At 51.2% G+C, this 22,193-nt stretch overlaps 2 protein-coding genes across 4 annotated transcripts in view; both read left to right on the top strand.

Annotated features, from left to right (window-relative positions):
* Window positions 1–2,635, top strand: part of ccdc88c (coiled-coil domain containing 88C) — a 30,335-nt gene extending 27,700 nt beyond the window's left edge. The window contains exons 27-28 of the mRNA XM_013915579.1: window positions 250–488; window positions 1,445–2,635. Coding sequence (XP_013771033.1) covers window positions 250–488; window positions 1,445–2,194 — 989 coding nt within the window. The 3' untranslated portion in view covers window positions 2,195–2,635. The remainder of the gene's footprint in view (window positions 1–249; window positions 489–1,444) is intronic.
* Window positions 2,636–15,201: 12,566 nt separating this feature from the next.
* gpr68 (G protein-coupled receptor 68) lies at window positions 15,202–22,187 on the top strand. 3 transcript variants are annotated; one of them, XM_005751752.2, is made up of 7 exons: window positions 15,202–15,222; window positions 18,314–18,538; window positions 18,645–18,794; window positions 19,568–19,701; window positions 19,800–20,022; window positions 20,476–20,656; window positions 20,738–22,187. In XM_005751752.2, exons 2-7 carry the CDS (start codon window positions 18,437–18,439, stop codon window positions 21,163–21,165), a joined length of 1,218 nt encoding a protein of 405 aa, XP_005751809.1. In that variant the 5' UTR covers window positions 15,202–15,222; window positions 18,314–18,436; the 3' UTR covers window positions 21,166–22,187. The 3 variants fall into 3 exon arrangements, with proteins under 3 accessions (XP_005751809.1, XP_005751807.1, XP_005751808.1); XM_005751750.1 differs by lacking the exon at window positions 15,202–15,222 and adding an exon at window positions 15,938–16,215; XM_005751751.1 differs by lacking the exon at window positions 15,202–15,222 and adding an exon at window positions 16,732–16,955.
* Window positions 22,188–22,193: the final 6 nt, after the last annotated feature.

Here is a 22,193-nt window from a genome sequence, read left to right as displayed (position 1 = left end):
TTTTCCAAACGTTTACTCAAACAGAGTTAGAGCTCGCTGCCTCAGCTTCGTCTTACTAAAGACGGACTCAGGGTATTCAGGTGTGTTGCAACAGAGTCTCTGAGAAATGAAATTAAAGAACTTCAGGTCAAATCTGTGCTAGCTAAACTTTGGAGGTGGGACTAGGTGATCTGTGGAGGCGGGGCTAATTTACAGGCACAAATGTCACCTTTCCCACTTTCGCCGCACTCAGCTGTACTTTCTTTTCAGATTTCTCAGAACGCCAGGGCCGCTCTGCCAGCCTCTCCAGTGACGACGTCACAGGTCTCAGCCAATCACAGCTGACCCTGTCGCGAAGCTCCACCCTTCCATATGACCACGCACCCCAGAGGGCCCAGCCACAGCGTGGAGGCGGGGTCAGAAGCAAGACCCGCCCTGCTTCTCCTGGGAGTGAGATGGTGACGCTGGAAGAGTTCCTGCAGGAGAGCAACCTGCAGTCTCCTCCTGTGGTGAGACATGAGGCACATATTTCTGCACACACGCCGCCGTCGCCGCTGATCACACGAGGCGAGCTTTCGGTTGGGGAGACTCACGCTGAAGACGTTCTGACCTTTGAACCCCTGACCTCAGACCTGCCCACAGAGCAGACGTGACATTCAGTCTCACAACAGGAGCTTTGTGTTTTAGTGCACGTCAGTTTAGACCAGCCTGAGGAGTCAGAGCGAGGACGTCCTGCGTTACTTCCTGTTGAGCCTGAGTTTCAATATGACCTTCAGTGAGGATAGAGTAACCTAGCAACCAGATAACACACATACTTCTATTAGAAGCAGCAAAAGGTGAGACTGAAACGTGATGATTCAGTGAATCTGAGTAACACTGTGAGAAGCTTTAGCCTGAGAGATGAACTCGTGACGTCACAGCGGTGTCAGCACACTTCCTGTTTCTAGCAGATCAAAGTGTTCGGAGCAGCGATGTCACGATTGTGTGGTGTGCAGCTCGATGATGATAACGACTGATAAATAGCCTGAAGATCCCCTGCTGCTGCTGTGAGCGCTGCACTCACATATTTGCTGCCCTCGGTGTTTTAGTGAGTCGGCGCCTCGAGCGTCCGAGAGCAGAGCGGCAGTAAAACAGGAAGCTCTGCTGCTTCAGCAGGTCAGATGTTTCTCGTTGAAGCTCGGTGTTTCGTGCAGGACGGTGCGTGAAAAACACTGACGGTGTGGTTGATATGTTCAGGTGCAGCTGATGGGTGGAGGCAGGCACGGCGGCGGTTTCTAACTGAAGCATTTATATTCGCCGTGTTTCGGTTTGCTGCACGCGCTCTGATCACGCCGTTATCAACCGCTTCAGAGGTCATTGTTTATAAAAGCGACCCGTTGTTTTTCCCGGCTTCTCAGTCACAGCTCAGGTGTGTTTGACCTTTGCCCTTTGTCAGCCCCGGCCTGACTGCTTCTCTGGGTTTCAGGTGTCCACAGGAAGCAGAGAGGACCTGGTGACGGACTATTTTGCTAGAAGCCCCGCCCCCTCAGCTGTTGCCTGCAGCGATCAGGCGACGCCCACCAACTACGTCGCGCCCACCGTGCAGTCGTCCAATCAGAGGCCGGGACAGAGTGTGAAGCCCTCGCCTCGTCAGCCCGTGGGCCAGTCGCCGGCCTCGGCTCAGAGAAGCAGCCAATCACTGAGCAGGACCTTCAGCCTGGCCTCGGCTGACCTGCTGCGCTCCAACGGGCCGGACAGCTTCAGAGGACACGACGTCTCCCCCGGCCAGGCCGACGCCGTGATGCGCCGTCAAGGAGGTGGGACCACTGGGAGAGAGCGGCCGCTGTCGGCTCGTTTTACCGCTCTGTCCAACCAGCACGCAGATGGCAGCTTCCTGAACCCGCCCATCCACCACTCCGCCTCCCTGAACCTGCAGGCGGAGCGCTACGCGGAGCGAGAGCGGGACCGAGGGTGGAGCGCCACCTCCCGAAACGGCCCTCACCGTGGAGAAATTGCCATGGTAACCCCAGTGAGAGCGACGCCTGCCGCGCAGCCTGACGACACCCCCGAGTACGCAGAGGTCCCGAGGGAGGGGCAGTTGGGCGACTCCGCCCACACGAAGAAGGATGGCGAGAGTGGGAGGTGTGGCTCTGTGGAACGCCCAAAGAGTACGCCGGCGTCACCTGACCCCAACAACGACCCGCAGACGGTGTGGTACGAGTACGGCTGCGTCTAAATACCGGAGCACCACGCCCTGCATCCAGCCTCAGAGACAGGAAGTGAGACTGAAGCAACGCCACCCTTTCACTTCCTGTTAGTAAATAAGTGGACAGGTGAGGCAGTCACATGATCATCTCTCTGCGGTGGATGCAGGACTGGATGGAGCCGAGTTTTTGCTGATGCCATGACACTACCAGCGCTCCCCACAGGGGGGCGGGGCTTACCGGAGCGGGACGTTTCCTGAAAACATCTTTTTTGGAATCTATAGTGACGCCAAGCTGACGCTCCGTCTCTAACACACAGAGAAGACGCTGCTCACCTCCACCCTGCAGCCACCAAAACACAACACTACGAGCGGCCCTGTCTAACTGCTGGACTCTGCAGGACCGCCGCCTGAATGTACGGGACGCCACATTCCCCACCTCCAACATCACGCCATACACTGGAAAAGACACAGGGAAGGGTGGTGGGGGGGGTGGGGGGGATAAACAGGACAGGCGGAGAGCCTCCTCCTTTTTAAATTACAGCCCTGCTCCATCCATCTTTAGATTCTATCCCATCATGCAACGCTCTGACACTTTACTGGAAATGTTGCTCAACCCAAGCCGACACTAGACACACACACACACACACACACACACACATACACACAGATAGATATAATGATAGAGACACAGGCTTTGTCTTCGGGGGGGTTTCTGTGGCTTCTCTGCCTGCTCAGCTGGGTTTAATTCAAACACTCACACACACAGACACACACACAGACACACACACAGACACACACACACTGAGGTTTGGAGCCTGTGGCTGACAGTAAAATCATTTACGTGTTTCCTCTGAGCTGTAAAAGCCACTGTTTGGTGTTTGTGTGAATTATAGATGGAACACACACACACACACACACAGAAACTCACACACACCTCATTCCTGGATTCACGCTCGTTTGCTTAATTGGTGATTGTCTGTTTGTCTCAGAGGTCACGTGAATGATTTTAGTGTTTTTCCCTCTGGCTGAGCTCACAGACACTTCGGAGAGGAAGAGGAGGCACAATGACTGAAGGTGTGTCTCACACACAGCTGATGATATTTAATGACTGACCTTTGACCTGCTGTTTCAAAGCACTACATTAACGATGATGATGATGGTAGAGATGAAGATGTAACACTGGAGTTATGAAATGAAGACTGAGCTGATATGAGTTAAATTATTCCTCCTGGAATTTGTATGTGTTTGATGATTTTTTTTTTTACTTTACTTTGAAAATACCAAATGACTTCCTGTGTGTGTGGCGGCGCTGCAGGTCGATGATGTCATGTTACCTGTGCGTTTGCTCTGTTTGTGTTTGCTGTAAAGTCGACCTGTTCTGCTGGTTACTGCTGCACCTATGAGAGTGGCTGAGCATAAGTCTCAGCTCAGAATAATACTTCTGTGTCTGAGCTCTGTCTGAATCAGGCTGCTTTAGCTCCTCCCTCTGCAAGGGAGGATTCATACATACACATCATGCTCATTTCTCAGCAGCCAATTAAATCCTCCGGCTTCATCACGAGCCAATCAGATCACATTATAAGAATATCTGAGAGCGATCTGAGAGTGGCTGTTAGAAAACTTTATTCTGATTGGCTGCCCCTCACAAACAGTTTTAATGCAGGTGGGTGGGGCCTCTGTGACACCTTTGTGACATCACTTAGATCACCTGTGCATGCAGCAGGTGGGCGACGTTAAGAACAGTTCGACTTTACGGTCTCTTACTTCTTCCTGACTTCCTGTGTGCTCGCCGCGAAGCGTCATCTTTCATTAGGAGGAGGAAGTGAAAGAGGAAGTGGCGGCGTCAATGACGTTCCTGCTGTAACTGGATTTGCTGTAGTTCACTTTAAGACGATTTCTGCTGCGGTCGCTGCAGACGCGCTCAGAGGCTGAGAGCAGAAACACGTCAAAGCTTTTTGCTAATAAAGATTTTTAACCTTTGACCTCTGTCACACTCGTCACACCTGAACAGACACACACAGCATCATTGGCAACACAGCGCTCAGGAAAGTTTGCTTCCTGTGACATTTTCCCTCTTAAAGGTAGAGCCTGACGGGTGAGGTTGCGTCAGGAGCGTGAGGTAACAGGTAGTCGTCTCATCAGCCACGCACTCGTAGACGCTGTTGGACGAGCTGGGATCGATCCACTCACCACCTGATGGGAACACCACCCGTTCTTCCACCTGAGCTCTTGCTGCTCAACGCTAATTAAAGCTGTGAGATCGTCTGAGTGGACAGGTGTGCAGAGGAGGCTCCTCCCCCCTGTAGAGTGCGCCTGTGGCTGATGACCTCTGAGTTCCTCGAATCAAGACACTTTCATTTTAACACATTTCCTCTTTCTCTGACGACGAGTTGAGTCACGGCTGCAGACGGGTAACCGTGACAGGCTCTTTTCATGTCGTGGGAACGTTTCAGATGACTCGCCAGATGTGTTCAGACAGCTGCTTTCCTACACCAGGCATCGCCAGGTTAAATTCAAACTGTGACCTTTGACCTGACCCATCAGTGACCACACCACCAAACCTGCGTCACAGCGTCAGAGTCGCCTTCAGAACGCTTAAATGCAATTGGTGTGAGAGACTCCACGGTCGTCTCCGGACACGCAAACAGGTGAGCGTGTGCAGATCTACTTCGACTCTGCGTGCTGCTCGTGTTTCAGACGTCTGTGAACGTTTGTTCAAAGATTCAGAAGTTAAAAAATAAAAATGAGGCTGTGACATCACAGTGTGTGTGTGAGTCTGCGTGTGTGAAACCTGCAGAGGAAACAGTTGTTTTGCTTCTGCCCTGCAGCACCTGAACGCACCATGAGCCCAGCGTTGTGTCACTGTTATTCAGGTGTTTGTTTTTATCACACCTGAAGCACAGAGCGCTGCAGTTCCTCTGACGTCCAGCGGAGGCAGCAGTGAGTCTCCCGTGTTAAACTTATTTCTAACAGCTGGAACAGCCTCAGACTGCTGCAGCAGGTGATTGGCTGATTATTCAGAGGACAGGTGACTGTAATGGAAACAGTGACCTCTGACCTTCGCCCTGTGCCAGAACATTTGTAGCTGTGGTCCTCTCATTTGTCTCAGCTCCCTAAACAACACTGAGGCGTTCCTTGGAGAAAGACTGGGATGCTAAACGTGGTGTTCAGGGTGAAAAGCAGGGAGCGTGCGGCACAAGCTGTCAGACTGCGCCTCAGGGTGGCGCTCTCACCTGGACCTTCAGTGTAACCGCTGCTCATCCACCTGCTGAACGAGCTGCTTCACACCTGCACCATCATACCGCTCAGGTAGGTTCATGTCCTCGTAGCTCTGCTTCCGCTCAGGTAGATACTCCCTACAAGGATCACTGTCACTGTGAGGCTGCCTGGTATCTTTGACCTTTGACCTGCTGCAGCTTGAGTCTTCAGCATCGACAGAGGACATCATGTGAAGACTGTCCCCACACGGAAGCCCCCTGTGGACATCTCTCAGCTTTTCGCCGTAACCCCACGCCGGCAGATGTCCTGAGGACGCCGCAAACCCACCAACACCAGCCTTCACGGCTCACTCTGGAAGCTGAACACACGGCCTGTCTTTAAACTTCAGCTGAGATCAAACTAAAATGGTGAACTGGAGCTCAACAAGGTGGACTGGGACCAGAACGCCGAAACGTTTGAGAAAGCAAACGTGTTTGTGGCTGAAACTAACCGCCTCAGGTTTGAGGCCACCATCAGGCGCCTGAATCACTTCCTGTTTCCTTTTTCCTCGAGCATAGTGTGTGTGTGTGGAGATCTGACCGGTGGAGGTCCTCATCGAAGCCACGATGAAAACTTTCAGAAGAAAAATATCTGTCCAGGGGAGGAGCTCCAATGATATCAGATGATATCAGAAGTCGTGCTCAGGATGGCGCTCACTTTGTCTTCATTGGATTTGCCTTTGTTCATGTTTCCTTGGTCTGAACTCCAAAACAGAATAAACTCAGCTAACACGATAAAATGTAAACATTTCTATTTTATTCTGTTGGTTTTTTTCTTAAGAATTGTTCCTTCTCTTTCTTCCCTCTGAAAATGTTATTCTATAGTCTCCCCCCCCCAGCCCCACTTCCCAGCACTTTATTTATTTATTAATTAATTAATTTCATTTCATGAATCTCCGCCAGGAGGGGCCGACTCCCCCTGAGGTCTGCTGATGCCGACTGTGTGCAGCAGAGCTGTGGACTGTGTGGACACTTTCATATGTTCCCACTCGGATATCATAAAGACCGTGTGTCTGTGTGTGTCAGAGTGAGATTGTGTGTGTGGGCAGGCAGGAGGCAGAGCAGCAGTGCTTGCAGAGACATTCAGAGCGGAGCTGCAGAGCCGGTAAGACCGTGTCCTTACTGAAACCCTGAAAGTGTGTTTGTGTGTGAGCGGGCTCGTGCTGTTGGATGCAGATCATTTCTCTGGCTGGTCTGAAGCTGTGAGTTATTAATTATTGATCAGTTATTAATTGGTTTTGGCGTGTGTTATTCTTCCTGCTGGATGGAGCGTGGAGCTCGTTCATGTAATATTCAGAGAGCACGTGCGTGCAGGATGATTAACAGCGGTGAGCACGCGGGTCGTTTCCAGCTGGAGCGCCATAAAGGCACAGACTACGTCACATCACCTGTGGAGGGAATACCTGGGTCTCAGTCACGTCACTGTGATGTCCCACAACACCTGAAGGCACCGCTGTCGTTCCTAATGAGCAGTGAGGTTTACAGGATTAGTTTACAGTTCACATATAGTCCTGCTGGGGTCTGAATCAGGAGTCCCGATGTTGGTGGTGCCGGGTTATCCTGGGAGCTTCCCGGCTGTAGTCAGGATGTGCGGTAAATGATGCATGGGTTCAGTCTGTGGTGGTTTCGGGTAGGCTCGCAGGAAATCTGGCACGCAGGGCGGCTTCTCTCTCCCACTCAGAGCCTGTGTCCTTTCAGCTGCTCGATCAGAGGCTGAGTTAGTCTTCGGGGGGCGTCAGGGTCCCGCGGGGGCAGCAGCAGGCCTGAAGAGCGTTCAGCTGCAGAGGCTGAGCTCAGGTGTGGCGCGTTATTAAAGCAGCGTGCAGGACGTGAGGCCATGATGCACATTAATAATGTATTTGTTGCAGACCCCCGGGGCCTGAAAGCTTCAAGCTCACAGTGGGAACCTGCTCGCTGTGGATTCAATTACAGGCAGGCGGTGTGGACATGACACTTGGCTCTGAGTGGGCCCACCCCACTCTGATCAGTTTAGCTAACCGAAGGTCTGTGAAGGTTCTCGGCCATCCAGGTCATCGTGGAGAGATGTGAGAGCCCGTTAAGGCATCTGGGAAGGATCTCAGAGCTGGATTACACCCACTCACATCTCAGTAAGTCACATGATATGGTGGAGCAAGATCTCACAGTGGGTTCACCTGATTGTGACCCACACCCATCTTCACACCTTGGCTCGTGTGATAGGTAGAAGATCAATAGTGGGTCCACGGCCCTCTTGGGGACACTCCGGTCTGTTAGAACTGAAACGTCTTCATGGAAACTTTCAGAGCTCCTTAAACTAATCGTACATCAATGAGTCAAAGCATTGAAAGCCCCTCAGTCAGTCTCTGTGGGAGTCACACAGGTGGGACGGATCGACTGACCCTGATAGCCCACGGCTGACGCCACACCTGTGGCTGACGGACACAGCTGCTGATACCATCATACGAATAGCGGGGAGCGGTTCAGAGCAGGGGAGTCTCAGGGAGGTGCTCGGCGGTGAGGACGGAGACGGACGCTGGGACTAACACTGCTGTCCAGCTTCGTCCACACTGGATTTATTTGGGTTTCTTTCTGGCTCCGACTGTGTCCGTGCCCTGAGGCAGCGAGCCGCCCACGTGCTGGTCGTGTCTCTGGGAAGAATCCAACTGGAACTTTCTGCCAGGCTGAAGCAGCCATGCGTCACACGCCAAATTACACACGAGGGCAGTCAGGAGCTGCAGTTCCTCTGGTGTCCAGCAGGGACAGCACAAACATGTGAGAGGCTGACACTGCGCTGGGCGCACAGATAACCTCTGCCTACATTATGTATCTGCATTGTGTTCTTGGGGGCGTGGCCTGTGTTTCATCGTGGTGCTGATGTCGGTGCTTTTGTTGATGTTACGTAAACTGCACATTAGCACATTCACACCGCTCGCGTGTGCGTTATTCATAACACGGGCATCCACCGACACTAAGAGCTGCCCGACGGAGGTGTAGGTGGGGACGGCCCTGCAGACTTCAGCTGCAGCTGCTGCAAACTAACACGTCCTGTAATCTGAGAAGCTCCACCTGCAGTCCTTTCGTGAATACAGATGATCTCCGTCTCCTGGAAAAATCTGCTCCACCCATCAGCAGCTAACACGGCCAGCTGCTAGATTCAAACCCAGGACCTTCTCCCTGTGAGGCACCAATGCTGACCACCGCTCGCCTACACCTGCAGAAACATTTGACCCTGAGCTCAGTCTGACTTAAAGAAGAGCTCCGCCTCTTCCTGTAGAGGGAGTCCAGGCTGTCTGAGGCCTGCTGCTCCTCAGCGACCTCCACATGAATGCTGACAGTCTGAAGAATGACCTCTGACCTGAGGAAATCACCTCCTCATCTTCACTGTGAAGTTCTTCACCTCCAATCAGATTCCTGTATTCCTGTTGCCGCCTGTTCCTCAAACACGTCCCATTCGTGTACAGCGTGAACAGGAACCGGGGTTGAACTCTGCGAGGTGCAAACTGCTCAGAGACACGTTGTCATGACGAGCTGCAGCAGCCAAACAGCTGCTGATAAATACAGACGCCCCCACCCTCTCCTGTTTATCTCTAAGAATGCTCGAGCAGTAAGAAAAAGTCCAGCAGTGCCGCCTCTGCCACGCCACCCGTCCTGTCCGGCATCACCGGATCAGACCTCAGGGTTAAAACGTTAGCGAACTGCGCTGCTCATGGCCGGTGCCACACAGCGAGCGCCATCAGCTCTCTAACTGCTTATGCCAGGTCATGGTGGGGGGGAGGCAGGACACACCTGCACACCTGCGTCGTGGCACAAAGACAGGAAACAGGTCTAAAAATGGCTCAGTCTGCTGGAGACTGGGGGAGGAGCCTAGGTGGAACAAATCACAGCAGCAGCATCTCAGGGCGCCTCGCACTGGCAACGGCCAGCTGCCACCTCCAAGAGGTTAATGATCGCTCCACTGGTTTCCATGACATCTGCTTCTGCTGCTTCCAGGTTCAGCATGTCGACCAAAGACCGTCTGTCGATCATCTTGGCTCAAAGTGAACTAAACGGTGAGCTTCAGTTGACACAAAGGAAAAGCTTTTATCTAGATCAAAGTTTAAACTCATAACTCAGACTGAACGCCGTGTTTCACCTGACCTCCACATTCCTCACATCCCAATTTGATCCAGGATCTGGGATAAAGATGTTCCACGGAGGACTTAAGTGGTCCTGTGGGTCAATGTGTCACTGTGGCATCACATTGGTCTGCTGGCTCCTTCCACACCAAGTACCAGACAGCATTGCGGCGTGCCGAGCTGTCGGCTGCGAGCAGCGCTGATGAGATTCAGACCGATGGCGTCTGCGCCCCACAGACACTCGAGTGGAAGCACTCATCGACAGCAGTGACATCACAGCACGCGTCAAATCCTTCTCCTCAGATGCTCTGCAGGGCGAACGCTTCAGGCGCCTGACTTAGCTTTGAGTTCACGTGAAGGATGAAGGAATCTGATTACTTTATCGACAGCTCTGTGATGAACGAGTGATGAATCAGCTGATTCTGAAACAAGCCTACCGATGGAGACCAGAGCGCACTTAGGGATGCTCGTACGTGCACGCCGATCTGCCGAGAGGACAGCAAATCAAAACAGCTGATTTATTTCCCGCTGGATGGAGCTGATTTCCCCGGAGGGAGGAGGCCATAGATTTCATATCTGCTGCAGCTTATTAAGTGCTTTTGTTTGGTTATGAATGATGATGTGTGTTTGTTTTCCACTAATACCGTGTGGAATTTTTAGTCCTGGAAACGTTTTTTTAAGGAATGAGCAGAGTCAGCTGGTGCGGCTGTGTTCGAACTTCTCATGGTGCTCGTTCACGCTGCTCGCAGTGCTTCCTTGGACGGCAGCCTCAGAGGCTGCTTTTACGTAACTGCTGTTGTGTTTGCAGAGAGAGGAGAATGAACGAGCCCGAGGCCTGCTCCGGGCAGCAGAGCGAGCTCTGAGAAGCTCCGAGCGCCTCTGGGACTCGAGCATGAGCGTGGGGAAATGAACACTCGTCACTTGTGATGTTTAAATGTTCAGCTTTAACCTGACGGGTCGAAGCAGCTGAAGATACAAATCTGGACCAATCAGATCACAGCTGCTCTGACCTGTGATGTCACTCAGACCCAGCAGCTGCAGCTATGGCAGACATTTATCCATCAGTGGGACAAATTGATTGCTGGTCCTGATCAGCATTAATACTTAAAGCGTCTCCATGGAGACCGCAGAGTCCACATCGATCGCTGTCTCCATCCTCGCGCTGATTCGTTCACAGCCGCCGTGTTTATCAGAAGGTTTCCGGTGTGAGTGAGGAAGTGAAGCTGAGGGTCAGAATGGGTGGGAGTCACAAAGTCTGTTATCACGGTAACCGTCTCAGAGTCTGCACTACGAGCTGGGTAACGTGAGGGTTAACTCTGAGTTTCCTGTACCACAAAGGTGTATCACCATGGTAACTGATGGTGTCGCCCTCACCTGCTCCATCAGATTCTCCTTCCTGCCGCCGTAACAGGAACTTCATGTGATTTTCACTCAGCGCGGCTAACACACACACTCCCTCTGCTGTCGCACGTCCAGTCTGGGTTTAACATCTGCACAGTCGCACTCTGTCCTTTATAAACTCCGCTGTCGGGACATTTATCCATGTTTGTGATTGGTCAGAGGGTGGCAGCCCAGCCCCCGCTTCATAGTGGTCTGAGGAGGAGAGGAGGAAAAATATCAGCGAGGGGCAGCCAATAACAGAGGAGGAAAGCTGATAAAGACAAGAAGTGCGAGGAAGTCCAATCACCAAAATAAAACAGGAAATAACATCACAGAATGAATTCCTTTTGATCGTTAATGAAACAGGTAATGGTTTAATCAGTGATCAGTTTATGATTAATTAATGATGCTGCTGTTATATTCAAACTCAGGCAGGATCGCGGCGGTCATCCTTATTAGGTTTGGTTCTGTGAGTTTTGTGATTCGAGTCTGAACCGTCTGATTCAGAAAAAGCAGGAGAGGAGCAGGTGGGTTGCAAAGCAGCTTGCAGCTGTGGGTGGACTGAAGCAGTTTTACTAGAATGAGTTCTGAGTGTTTCTAACAGGATGTGTGGCTGAGCCTTCAGCTCGTGGGGCTGCTCCTCCTCTGAGCTTCATGAAAACTTGGAACAAAAAAACCCAATATCCATCCATCTTCTTCTGCTTTATCCGAGGCCGGGTCGCGGGGGCAGCAGCCTAAGCAGAGAAGCCCAGACCTCCCTCTCCCCAGCCACCTCCTCCAGCTTATCCGGGGGAACACCAAGGCGTTCCCAGACCAGCCGAGAGATGTAATCTCTCCAGCGTGTCCTGGGTCTGCCCCGGGGCCTCCTCCCGGTGGGACATGCCCGGAACACCTCACCCAGGAACACGCCAAGGAGGCATCCTTGTCAGCTGCCCGAACCACCTCAGCTGGCTCCTTTCGATGTGGAGGAGCAGCAGCTCTACTCTGAGCCCCTCCCGGATGGCTGAACTACTCACCTTATCTCTAAGGGAGAGGCCAGCCACCCTCCGGAGGAAACTCATTTCCACCGCAGCTGAACAAAAAAACTTTTATTTTGAAATTTCAAACCTTTTATTTTGAAGTGTTTCAGCTTTGGTGGCTTTCACAACCCTGGTGACTCGTGGAGAAAAATGAGATTTGTTCCCAGTGAGAAGCCAGTGGGGTTACTGTACCTGAGGCTGTTGTATCTGTCGACGCACTGAAGCACAGCAGGGTTTTTGAGCCGCAACCAGCTGAGTTTGTGTTTCCTCGCGAAGGCTGCATTCCACTAACCCAGAAAAAGATTTAGTATGTCCCAAATAGTATGTCAGAAACAGCCAAAAATATCACGACGTCCGACTGCATCTGGCCACATTTTGCAGTCTCTGGACTTTTTTTTGTCTCTCTGACCCAAAGTCCTTAGCTCGCCGTGAGATACGGCAGAGAGACGGGACCACAGTGACGCCGCACGCGCTTGAAATCGTTAACTTTTAATGATGAACACAGACTGTGCTGCGACAGCAGTCACGATTTGACTGCACGCAACGTTTTCAGACTGTACGACATTCTGAATTTGGAGGAAAACGCAAGCAGTCGTGACCGCCAGGTGAACGCATCAGAGAGGGAGGAGCATCGTCCTGACACGCTAACTCAGCACTGTCACCTCACATCAAGGTTCGTGGTTCAAATCTCCTGATCAGCTGCACATGCTCCCTGTGGTTCTACCTGGTTCCAGTGACTGTGGGCGTGGCTGACACTGGGACGGAGGTTTTAAGTGTCAGTGCAAACGGTCTTTTATTGTGAAACTCTGCACGTACTGGTACAGCTCATACGTTCATCCACAGGAAACACAATGAGAAGGTTTTGACTGGATACTTCCTGCCCCCTGCTGATGTTACATCACAGCTTAATAATATCAAACATGTTTATAACAATGAGCTCAGAGTGTGAGTAAAAAGCTTTAAACATCTCTGATACTGAAGCTCCACATCCTCCCTCTTCTCTATACAGTCTGTGGTTTCTGAGTAAGATTAACCGGGATGATTTTACGCCTGATGAGTCTGACTTCACCGTCTTCTGGATTTCTGTGAGGCTTTAATGTGTTTAACTCGGGATTAACTCTTTAAACTAGCTCAGAGTCCACTTTAACCATTTAACCTCATTTTTAATAGTTCATGTGCAGACCGACGTCCGGCATGGGAACAGCTGTGCTTCGTGCCGAGCAGTCGTGTCACAGCAGCTTCACATGAATCTGCCCCGTGAAGCGAGCAGCACTGCAGGCGCATTGATGTGAGCTCACACGCCGCTGTGCGCTGACAGAACTTCTCACGATAGGCTAAAGCAAACACAAACATCCTGTGATTTGGAGGAAATGTGTTTATGTCACAGTTATTAGCCGTCCTGTTTATTATGCATCGTTAACGTGCTTATTTTACAAACCCGTCTCAGCCAATCAGAGCCGACGATGACGAGGATGAGCTCTGTGGCACAGCACTCTGAGGATGAAGCAAACACTGACAGGACGCTCGCGGGGTCTAATTTACCACTTCCTGCTGCCGCCATGGTTACCACCATCAGGTGACTGATCACAGAGTCATCTGTTACCATGGTGATCTCGGCGTGGATGTGTTCCTGCAGTTTTAACCCCGAGTCGGTGCTCTGTGAAGCTCTCTGGTCAAATGGTTCGTCTCTGACACGCTGAGCCTGCTGGCGAGGGTTTGAATTTGAGTTGGTGACCAATCAGAGCAGTGTGTGTGGCGGGAAACCGTCAGCTGTCCGTGAGCTGAGAGGAAAAAGGTGACCCATGCAGGTGCCGCTCGCGTATCAGACGGCCTTCTCAGTGTTCGGATGGAGCATGCAGGATGGCTGCGTGTGTCTCAAAGCTCGGCTCGACTCTCCGGGAATGTTGTGCACATCCGGCTGTTCCTTAATCTGACTGATTTAAACCGGAGAGGACGGATGTAGCGAGATGATAGCCGTGGTTTCAGAGTGCGGCCTGCTGCGGCTCTAAACGTTTCGCAGCGTGTTATTAAGGAGTCGCTGCAAAGACGCCGCCATGCCAAAGCTAACAGATATAGTTAGAGGTTACGCTGACTGTCACCATCGCTCCATTTAGACGCTCGCTCCAACCAACACAAAAACAAGTCTTCCTTCACACGATGTGACCTTCAGCTCGGCGAGGAAACCCGGCCTCTGCTGCACACGAGACATAAAAACACCGCTTCATATGGAGGGATAAACCTGAGACATGGAGGCTGACAACAAGCTGCACGCCTACAGTTCCTGCACACATAGGCGGATGTGCACACGTGTTTCATGGCATTATTTGAAAGGACTGAGTCACACTGACCCTTTGTTTTCACTGATGCTGTGCTTGACTGAGGTTTGCTGTCACTGCGGTGCATGGGGCACAGCAGCCCATCTCTGCAGGTTTGGAGGGTCTGTACGTAAAACCTCCGCTAGACACAACACAGTGAGCTGTGTCAAAGTCACCCACACTGGAGGACTGGAATATCTGTACTCCTAAAAACAACAACAAGCAGAGGAACTCGACGAGCAACAAAAGCTGAAGGCAGACCGACTTGAGTGACGATCGCTGACTGAGGTGACCAACTCTGTTACGACTCTGAAAAACAAACTGGCATAAAGCGGAGCGCTGCTGAGAGCAGGATTATGCTGGCGGAAGAACAGCAGTCAAATCCACCAGGACAATGAAGCAACTTTCCATCTAGAACATCAGAGACAAAGAAGTCAGGACTCTTTGCTGGTTTCTGTAGTTTAAAGAGCGGCTCGCAAAGGACGGGCCGAGGCAGAACCACAGCGAGTCTAGTGCAGACAAGACGTTTGGTGAACAGGAAGTTTGTGTGGATTCCATCTGAATCCGGGCTTCACGACAGGAAGCTGCATCTGTTCTCAGTCCTGAAGGCAGTGGAGCATTTCTACCACCCTGGAAACGCTGTCTCGCCTCTGCTCGCACAAACACCTTTTTCCTCTTTTTCTGAACCAGCTTCTGTTCTGGGTTCAAATCAACCTGAGCTCTGTTTTGCAAAGAGTACGTCATTCGACCTGCAACACGTTAACCAGGGAGAACTTCACAGGTTTACTTTCATCTATGTGCCGTTCATGTCATCATAGCATGAAGCAGGACTGACGTGCGTTTCTCAACCATTAGAGATTTCACACAGTGACAGAGCCTGAGAACTGAGGAAGTATGAGCGGCCACACGGAGCGCCTGGATTAGCTCACCAATCAGATTTCATCAAACATTCGCAGAAACGTATCGAAACACGTCGCCCTTCTTAGCGTAGTGGTAAGACCACACAGCTTTGGAGTGGAAGTCGCAAGTTTGATTCCCTCCCAGTATCCAGTAAGGGTCCTGGCTAGGCCCACCAAGCCCTGACATGGCGCGGCTACATCTGCGGCCTGTCTGCAGCTCGGACACGACACATTTCACTGCATGTTGTGCTCTGTATGATTGTGTACGTGACCAATGAAGCTCGTTTCTTTCTTCTTTTCTCAGAGTCTGGCAGTAACCTCACTGGACACTCAGTTTAACGGGTTCTGGAATAAAAATATGCTCTGCGTGACTGCGGCGTGCTTGGCGTGACCTCGCCGTGACCGCGGCGTGCTCAGTCAGTAGATCTATCAGTGTTTAAACAGGTGTTTCAGTAGACGATGAGCCTTTAATGAGGAGCTCTTGAGTCAGTGTCGCTGAGCTTTTTATTGAACTCGTTTGGACAGAAAAGTCCCACATCTGCATTAACATGTGGGCCATTGGTTTCTTAGTATTTTGACACATCTGCGTCGTGGGTGGATATGAAACATGGACACGCTGTCCCATCACAGTTACAGAAGAAAAGTTGACGTTTGGCACAAAGCCCTGCGGCGTGCAGGGGAAACCCGGTGTTGCTCATGTTTCCCGATATAGAGAAATTCAGATTTGAGAGGTGGGGGTCGGGCGGAGGTTTCAGGACGTGCCTGACGAGGTGAGAGAGGAGACTTTAAGGGGCCTCAGCACCCGGATGGCCTGAAATGCTGCAGCCATCGCCATCACATCCTGGGCCTCTGGAGACAGCGATCATATTTGTGTTTGACTGGCTTTACTGCGTGTTAATAAAGGGGACCTGTCTTTGACTGCAGCCTCTTCTCACCCCCTCTGTTTATGTCTGAGGATGGGAGGAGTCTCCCTTCGAGTCCACTTCCTCCTGCTGGCTGATACGCACGCTCACAAATATCTGAGCACCCGGTGCCGCGGTTATTACTGAGACTGCAGGATGGAGAGGATGTAGCACGGCTGCCGAGGGTGAGACCGACGACAGAGGGGTGGTGGTGCGCTTTTAGTGTGACGAAAGACACCAGCCGTGGGTGTGTGGATGTCTGCAGGTTACTGTGAGGCTGTGATCAGCGTTTGTAAAAGCTTTGTTATAGTAGAGTCAGTGTAAGAGTACCAGTGTTATCATTGCTGTTAGTCACAGCAGGAGTTTGCAGACAGCAGCCAAAGAAACTGACCAGAGGAAGTAGTTTCTCAATGCAGTTATTTTTCTGCCGCGTGTCACAACGAGTGGCTCCTGCTCCGTGTGTGTGTGTGTGTGTGTCTGCGTGTGTGTGTGTGTGGGGCAAAGTGCTCCTGCGCAGTGTACCAGATGCACAGAGAAAAGTTGTCGTACCATAGGCAAGAGGAGTGTGTGTGTGTGTGTGTGAGAGAGAGTGTGTGTGTAACCACCAGACATGTTCAGGCTGATGAAGTTTGTCAGTGTGAACACGTGAAGGTTGATTCGGAGCGAGTCCCCTGCAGCGAGCAGCAGATCCTGGGGTTCGTCGTCTGTAAGAATAAAGCATATCGTGGTTGTTGTGATGCTGCGCGGCTCTGTTGGCGGTCGTTTGTCAGCGGTGACTCGGGGCTGATGTCTCTGCTGGTGTTTCAGACTCCAGCCAGCAGCACAGCAGACACAGCGACACATCTCACAAGTGTCACGATGTGAAGCACAAAGGATTTTGGGCAGTTTGGGCTGATCTTAGGTGTTCAGGACGTTTGCTCCACAGGTGAGGAGCCTAAAAACTGAAAGCTGGGTCGCTGTGTGTTGTCTGAGCTGTGGGGGCACAGATTTCATCTCACTGTAAGTCGCTGCTTTGTAAAAGGATTTTAAATCTGTGGTGTGAGGACGTGCAGAGATCTGAGAGGACGACCGAGCAGTTCAGGTGTTTGTCTCAGTAAATTCGTCTCTTTCTTTAAGACAGTCAAAAATCCTTGTTACGATTTTCTGACTGCGGCCGTTCCAATGAAGCTGAGGCCTGTGTTCACGTTAGCTTCTGTGTACGAACCCAGGACAGAGACAACATGCTGAGAAACGTTTTTCCAGCACCACACAAGCTTTAAATAATAATAATAATAATACATGTGAAACAGCATCAGTGTGTTTTTAGATTTAACACCAGCCCACACCTGCAGGCAGTCCCCCGCCAACCTCATGTCATGAGTGGGACTAAGTCTGAGAACCCACGCAGACACAGAGAGAGAGGCCGGGGGATTCAAACTAGGAACCACGTCACTGTGAGATGTCAGTGCTAACCGCAGAGAAACAGGCTGTTTTTAATGTGCGACGTGCCACACCACAACAGGAAGTTGCTGCTGGAGGACAGTTTTAACGTCTCTGTCCCAAATTACAGATGCTGATTCAGGCCGAGGAAGGGAACGTTTCAGACGCTGGGCTTCAAGTTTCTCACATATTCATTTCAAACAGCTGCAGAAAAACAGAGGATGCAACTTTAAAAATGAGAAAATGTTGGTTTGAGATGATGTGACGCAGAACCATGTCTTCATATCTGTGCACAGATTACTCATCATTTCAGCATTAGATAAGGGAAAACAGCAAAAGATACAAACAGGAAGTTCCCAGAGCAACGTGCTCGTCGTCCGATGCTCTCATGACTCTTGTCAGAGGAGCAGCACTGAGCGCGCTCACAGAAATGCTTCAGAAAGTCTCGTGGGTCAGCACGGGCTGGCGTTTTAAATTATTGGCTACATGCTGCACATTTCCAGGTACCCTACAGGAGCGCATCAGCGCGGCGCTCTGGGTGCAAACTGAGGACTGTAGAGCTGCTCAGTGTCTCCACCTGCTGGATTTCAAACCTGAGCTCAGCCTGTAACCAAGCTAGCTGTCAGGTTTGGACAGGAAGTCTGCGCGTTCCAACCGCACATCACAATCTATTTCAGCCTGAGGGCTGCACCTCAGAGGGTTAGCGTGCGTGTGGATGACCTGAGAAAATGTCTGTGGGATTAACATCACACATTCAATTTAAAGACAGAAACGAGATCATATTTACTTCTTTAACCTCTCTCTGCTCACCTGCAGGGGGGTGTGTCTAATCTGGACTAAGCTATACTGTCTCCTCTTCCACAGAGCAAACCGTCCAATCAGAGGCCCGATGAGACAAGAGCGGGTTAATCCACCACACAGAGCGCCGAGCAGCACGCGTGCTCTGGACAGATGAACGAGTCAGGGTGAAACAGTGTGAGCGGCAGTATGATGGTGATCAACAAGTCTGAAGAAGACATGAGCAACTGCAGCATCAACCATGGGATCCACCAGCATGTGTTCTCCTGCGTCTATATCCTGGTGCTCATGGTGAGTGATGGAAGTATCTTAGCTTTTCGGAAGTATTTCCCGAGTGCTGATAAACGGTGCTCCAGGATCTCCATGTGCTGGATGGTGAATGATCTTGTGTTTGTAGGTTGGTGTTCCTGCCAACGTGTACTCGCTATACCACGCTGCCCTTCAGCTGAAGCAGAGGAACGAGCTGGGCGTTTACCTGATGAACCTCACTGTGTCTGACCTTCTATACCTGGCGTCTCTGCCTTTCTGGCTCCAGTACTTCTTTCAGGTAACGTAGAGACGTCCTCTCCGCTCGCTCTTCCCTCGGCGGTTCTTCACGGTGCGTCTGAGGCGCTCTGGTTTCAGTCAAAGTGTCGGTGTCATCACAGACAGTTAGCACAGCACCGTGGTGTCGTCCGCCCACCACAGTGGAAGGCTGTGGTTGGAGCTCGACTTCAGGTTCAGTGCCATTAAAAGTGCCACAAGCTGCAGTTCCTCTAGGATCCACTGGGGGCTCCAGCAGTGAGTCAGTCCCACAGACTCCCACAGTTAAACGTTCCTGCAGAAATAAACATGCATACATCCTTATGCACAAACTGTTTGGTCTCTGTAGATCATTTCCTCCTTTATAACAGCTGTACGAGGGAGGATGTGTTTGTCACTCACATTAAGGCTTAAAGTTTGCGTTTTAGGGGCGTGGCCTCTCTGAGTGACAGGTGGATGCTGACACAGGTGGCTGTAGCTGCTAGCTGCCTGCTATCTTCACCTGAACCGGACCGTGTTTGTGCTGTTGGAGCCTTTTGGTCCCTTTTAATGACATCATGTGACCAAAAACATGGCTGCTGTGATGTCACTGTGCTAACAGATCTCTCTAACGTCGTCCCGCTAACAGAGTCATGTGACCTGTGGCCGTGTTAAAGCTCTGCTTGGATTAAGTTGGTGTTAGGTGGAGGTGAACTGGGCCATTATTAGCAGTCTCCTGCCCTGACAGCGTGCGCGGGTGGAGTTCCTCCACCTGCCTGTCCTATTTGATCCACCTTCAGTCTGCTGTTGCTGTTTCAGGACGATGATTGGCGTCACCGAGAATGGCTGTGTCAGATGTGTGGTTTCCTGCTCTACGAGAACATCTACATCAGTATCGGCTTTCTGTGCTGCATCAGTCTGGATCGCTATCTGGCTGTGGTCCATCCTTTGAGGTAAGACGGTCTCCCGTCGTTTCGTCTTTCGTGGCTGAGATCAGGACGTCTTTGGGTTTATGAAGAAGTAAAATCACCACGACGCGTTCTGCCCGCAGGTTCACGGCTCTGCGCTCCATGAAAGCAGCGTCCGTCATCAGCGCCATCATCTGGCTGAAGGAGATCGCGGTGGGCGTGTTTTTCTTTCACCATAAGGAGCTCAGCAAAGATCCCAGTAACCACTCGCTGTGCTTCGAGCACTACCCCATGAAGTCGTGGGAACGTCCAATCAACTACTACCGCATCAGCATCGGCTTCATGTTCCCGCTGGCCATTCTGTTGGTACGGTAACGGCTTTACACGTTCTTTGTATGTTTCAGGATTTCTGCGTTGGTCTTAAAGAAGTGTAGAGAACGAGAGCTGGTTATGGTCAGGAAGCCACGCGTCTCCTGGCTCGGTGCCACAGCCATGAGTCCGCCGCTCTGGGTTAATCCCACATCTTCACGATGTTCTCAGTTATTTCATATTTGTAGTTAATTTGTTGTTCAACATTTTCAGCTGCTCACCATATACGATGACCTTATTTGGTTATTCAAACGCTTCCTTTTCTCGATGTCACGGTTTTTTAACTCTTCGCTTCACTGTTGAGAATAAATGTTGTTCATGTTTTTCTGATGAATCTATCCGCGGCGCTGGTTTAAAGTATAAATCCCTGAAAACTGGAGTCAAACACAGTAAATGTAGACGAGTACCTGATTCTCCTGTAACCCCGGCGCCTTGTTTTGTCTCGGTTAGATTAGCTACCTGTGGGTCCTGCGAGCGGTGGGCCGGAGCGCGGGAACGCAGCCGGATCAGAAGATGAGGATCAGGCAGTTAGTCAGCAGCACCATCCTCATCTTCCTCGTCTGCTTCTCGCCCTACCACGTCTTCCTGCTGGTGCGCACGCTGCTGGAGGAGGAATGCAGCTTCATCGAAGGTACCGTTTCACTCGCAGGAAGCCGTCCGATAAATAAAGATGGCGCCGTAATACTGTGGTGACACGGTTCTTGTTTTTCAGCCATATTTAACTACTACCACCTGTCCCTGCTGCTGACCACCCTGAACTGCGTGGCCGACCCAGTCCTCTACTGTTTCGTCAGCGAAAGCGCCCGCCGCGGCCTCTACAGAGTCGTCTTCAGACCCGTCGCCAGGATACTCTGCTGCTGCCGTCGCCGTGGCAATGCCAGTCCCGCCAGTCCAGCTAACGACTCCCACGAGGTTGCCACGGACGAGAACAATGGCCAGCCGAACGTGACGCTGCTCACGCACAGCAATACGCTGAACAACGGCCAAACGGACGCCGCCTGCAGAAACACGAGTTTAATCACACGGATGCACGAAGAAAGCGTCAAAGCACGAGTCACAGAGAATAACACCTTGGAAATGTGTGTGACAGAGAAGCAGAAACAAAACCTCGACAGGACGGAGGGACGTGGGCAGAAATGAAATGATCAGCACGCCTCTGGGTACCAATGACCCGCCTGCACGACTGTACTCCGCGGGGGCGTGTCTGTGCTGATGCAACAGCCCAGCCTGAGGGAGGTCAGGGTGGATCTGAGGTCTGTAGTCTGAAAGCCCCCGTTACCCCTCTGTGGCGTCTGACACAGCGCAACATGGCTGACAAAACGCACACGAGGAGTTCTGAAATACTGCAGAGTCTCACGGCATCACGTCTAATAAGACTTCATCATGTTAGACACACATTCGCGTCTAATAACTCGCCTGAAAGGCTCCGTGTGGCAGCGATGAGGTTCCTTTCAAACAGTGAAACAGGAAGCAGATGTGGAAGAAATAAACCGAACGCTTTCACCGCAGCGCCGGAACAAACAACAGGACTTCCTGCACTTTGATTTAAAGAACCACACGTAACATGAAGGGACGCAGGAAGACCCGACAGAACATTAGAAACGGTTATTGATCAGTGATCAGATTTGACCCATCGATTGGCTCCAGGATGATTTTGACTTATCGAAGCAAATTCTTTAAAACAAGTTGAGACTTTGTGACCCCTAACCTTTGGTGACCTGTTAGAAAGTGTTTCCAGAGTTCTTGTTATCCTAATAAAACGTAGTTTATTATGATGATGAGTCACACCGATGTTCCTCGCTGTCAGATAAAGTGCAGAGGATTCAGATTCAGGACAAATCTGTCTCTACTTGAAGCAGAGCTGATAACAAACCTCATCGTTGGCATCGGTAGACTTCAGTTGTTGATAATGTGAACCTCACAGATTCCTTCATGTTTAAAGGCAGCAGGGTTTATGTTAGCATGAGGAGCTTCAGACGATGCAGCGCCTGTCCGCGGTGCTTCTCTGAAACAACAGCTGTTTGCATGTTGATCCACGTGCTGCACGACCTGACACAGTCTGCCGACCAAACTATGACATCGCATTGCACTGATCACGGGTCAGTATTAGAAACATGTAGGACCAACATGGCTGCACCCACCTTACTGACAATGAAAGGTCAGGGGGC

The sequence above is a fragment of the Pundamilia nyererei genome, unplaced genomic scaffold, assembly GCF_000239375.1.
Source record: "Pundamilia nyererei isolate P.nyererei 1_Seehausen unplaced genomic scaffold, PunNye1.0 scaffold00325, whole genome shotgun sequence".
Lineage (NCBI taxonomy): Eukaryota > Metazoa > Chordata > Actinopteri > Cichliformes > Cichlidae > Pundamilia > Pundamilia nyererei.
The sequence above is the reverse complement of the archived record's forward strand: the minus strand, read 5'-3'. Positions and strand labels throughout refer to the sequence as shown.

Bases quoted from the DNA above. Each gene is read 5' to 3' on its own strand.
- gpr68 (XM_005751752.2), top strand. From the start codon at position 18,437: ATGATGGTGATCAACAAGTCTGAAGAAGACATGAGCAACTGCAGCATC. The intron at 19,702-19,799 runs GTAAGACGGTCT...TTCTGCCCGCAG, and splicing joins GCTGTGGTCCATCCTTTGAG to GTTCACGGCTCTGCGCTCCA. The intron at 20,023-20,475 runs GTACGGTAACGG...TGTCTCGGTTAG, and splicing joins TCCCGCTGGCCATTCTGTTG to ATTAGCTACCTGTGGGTCCT.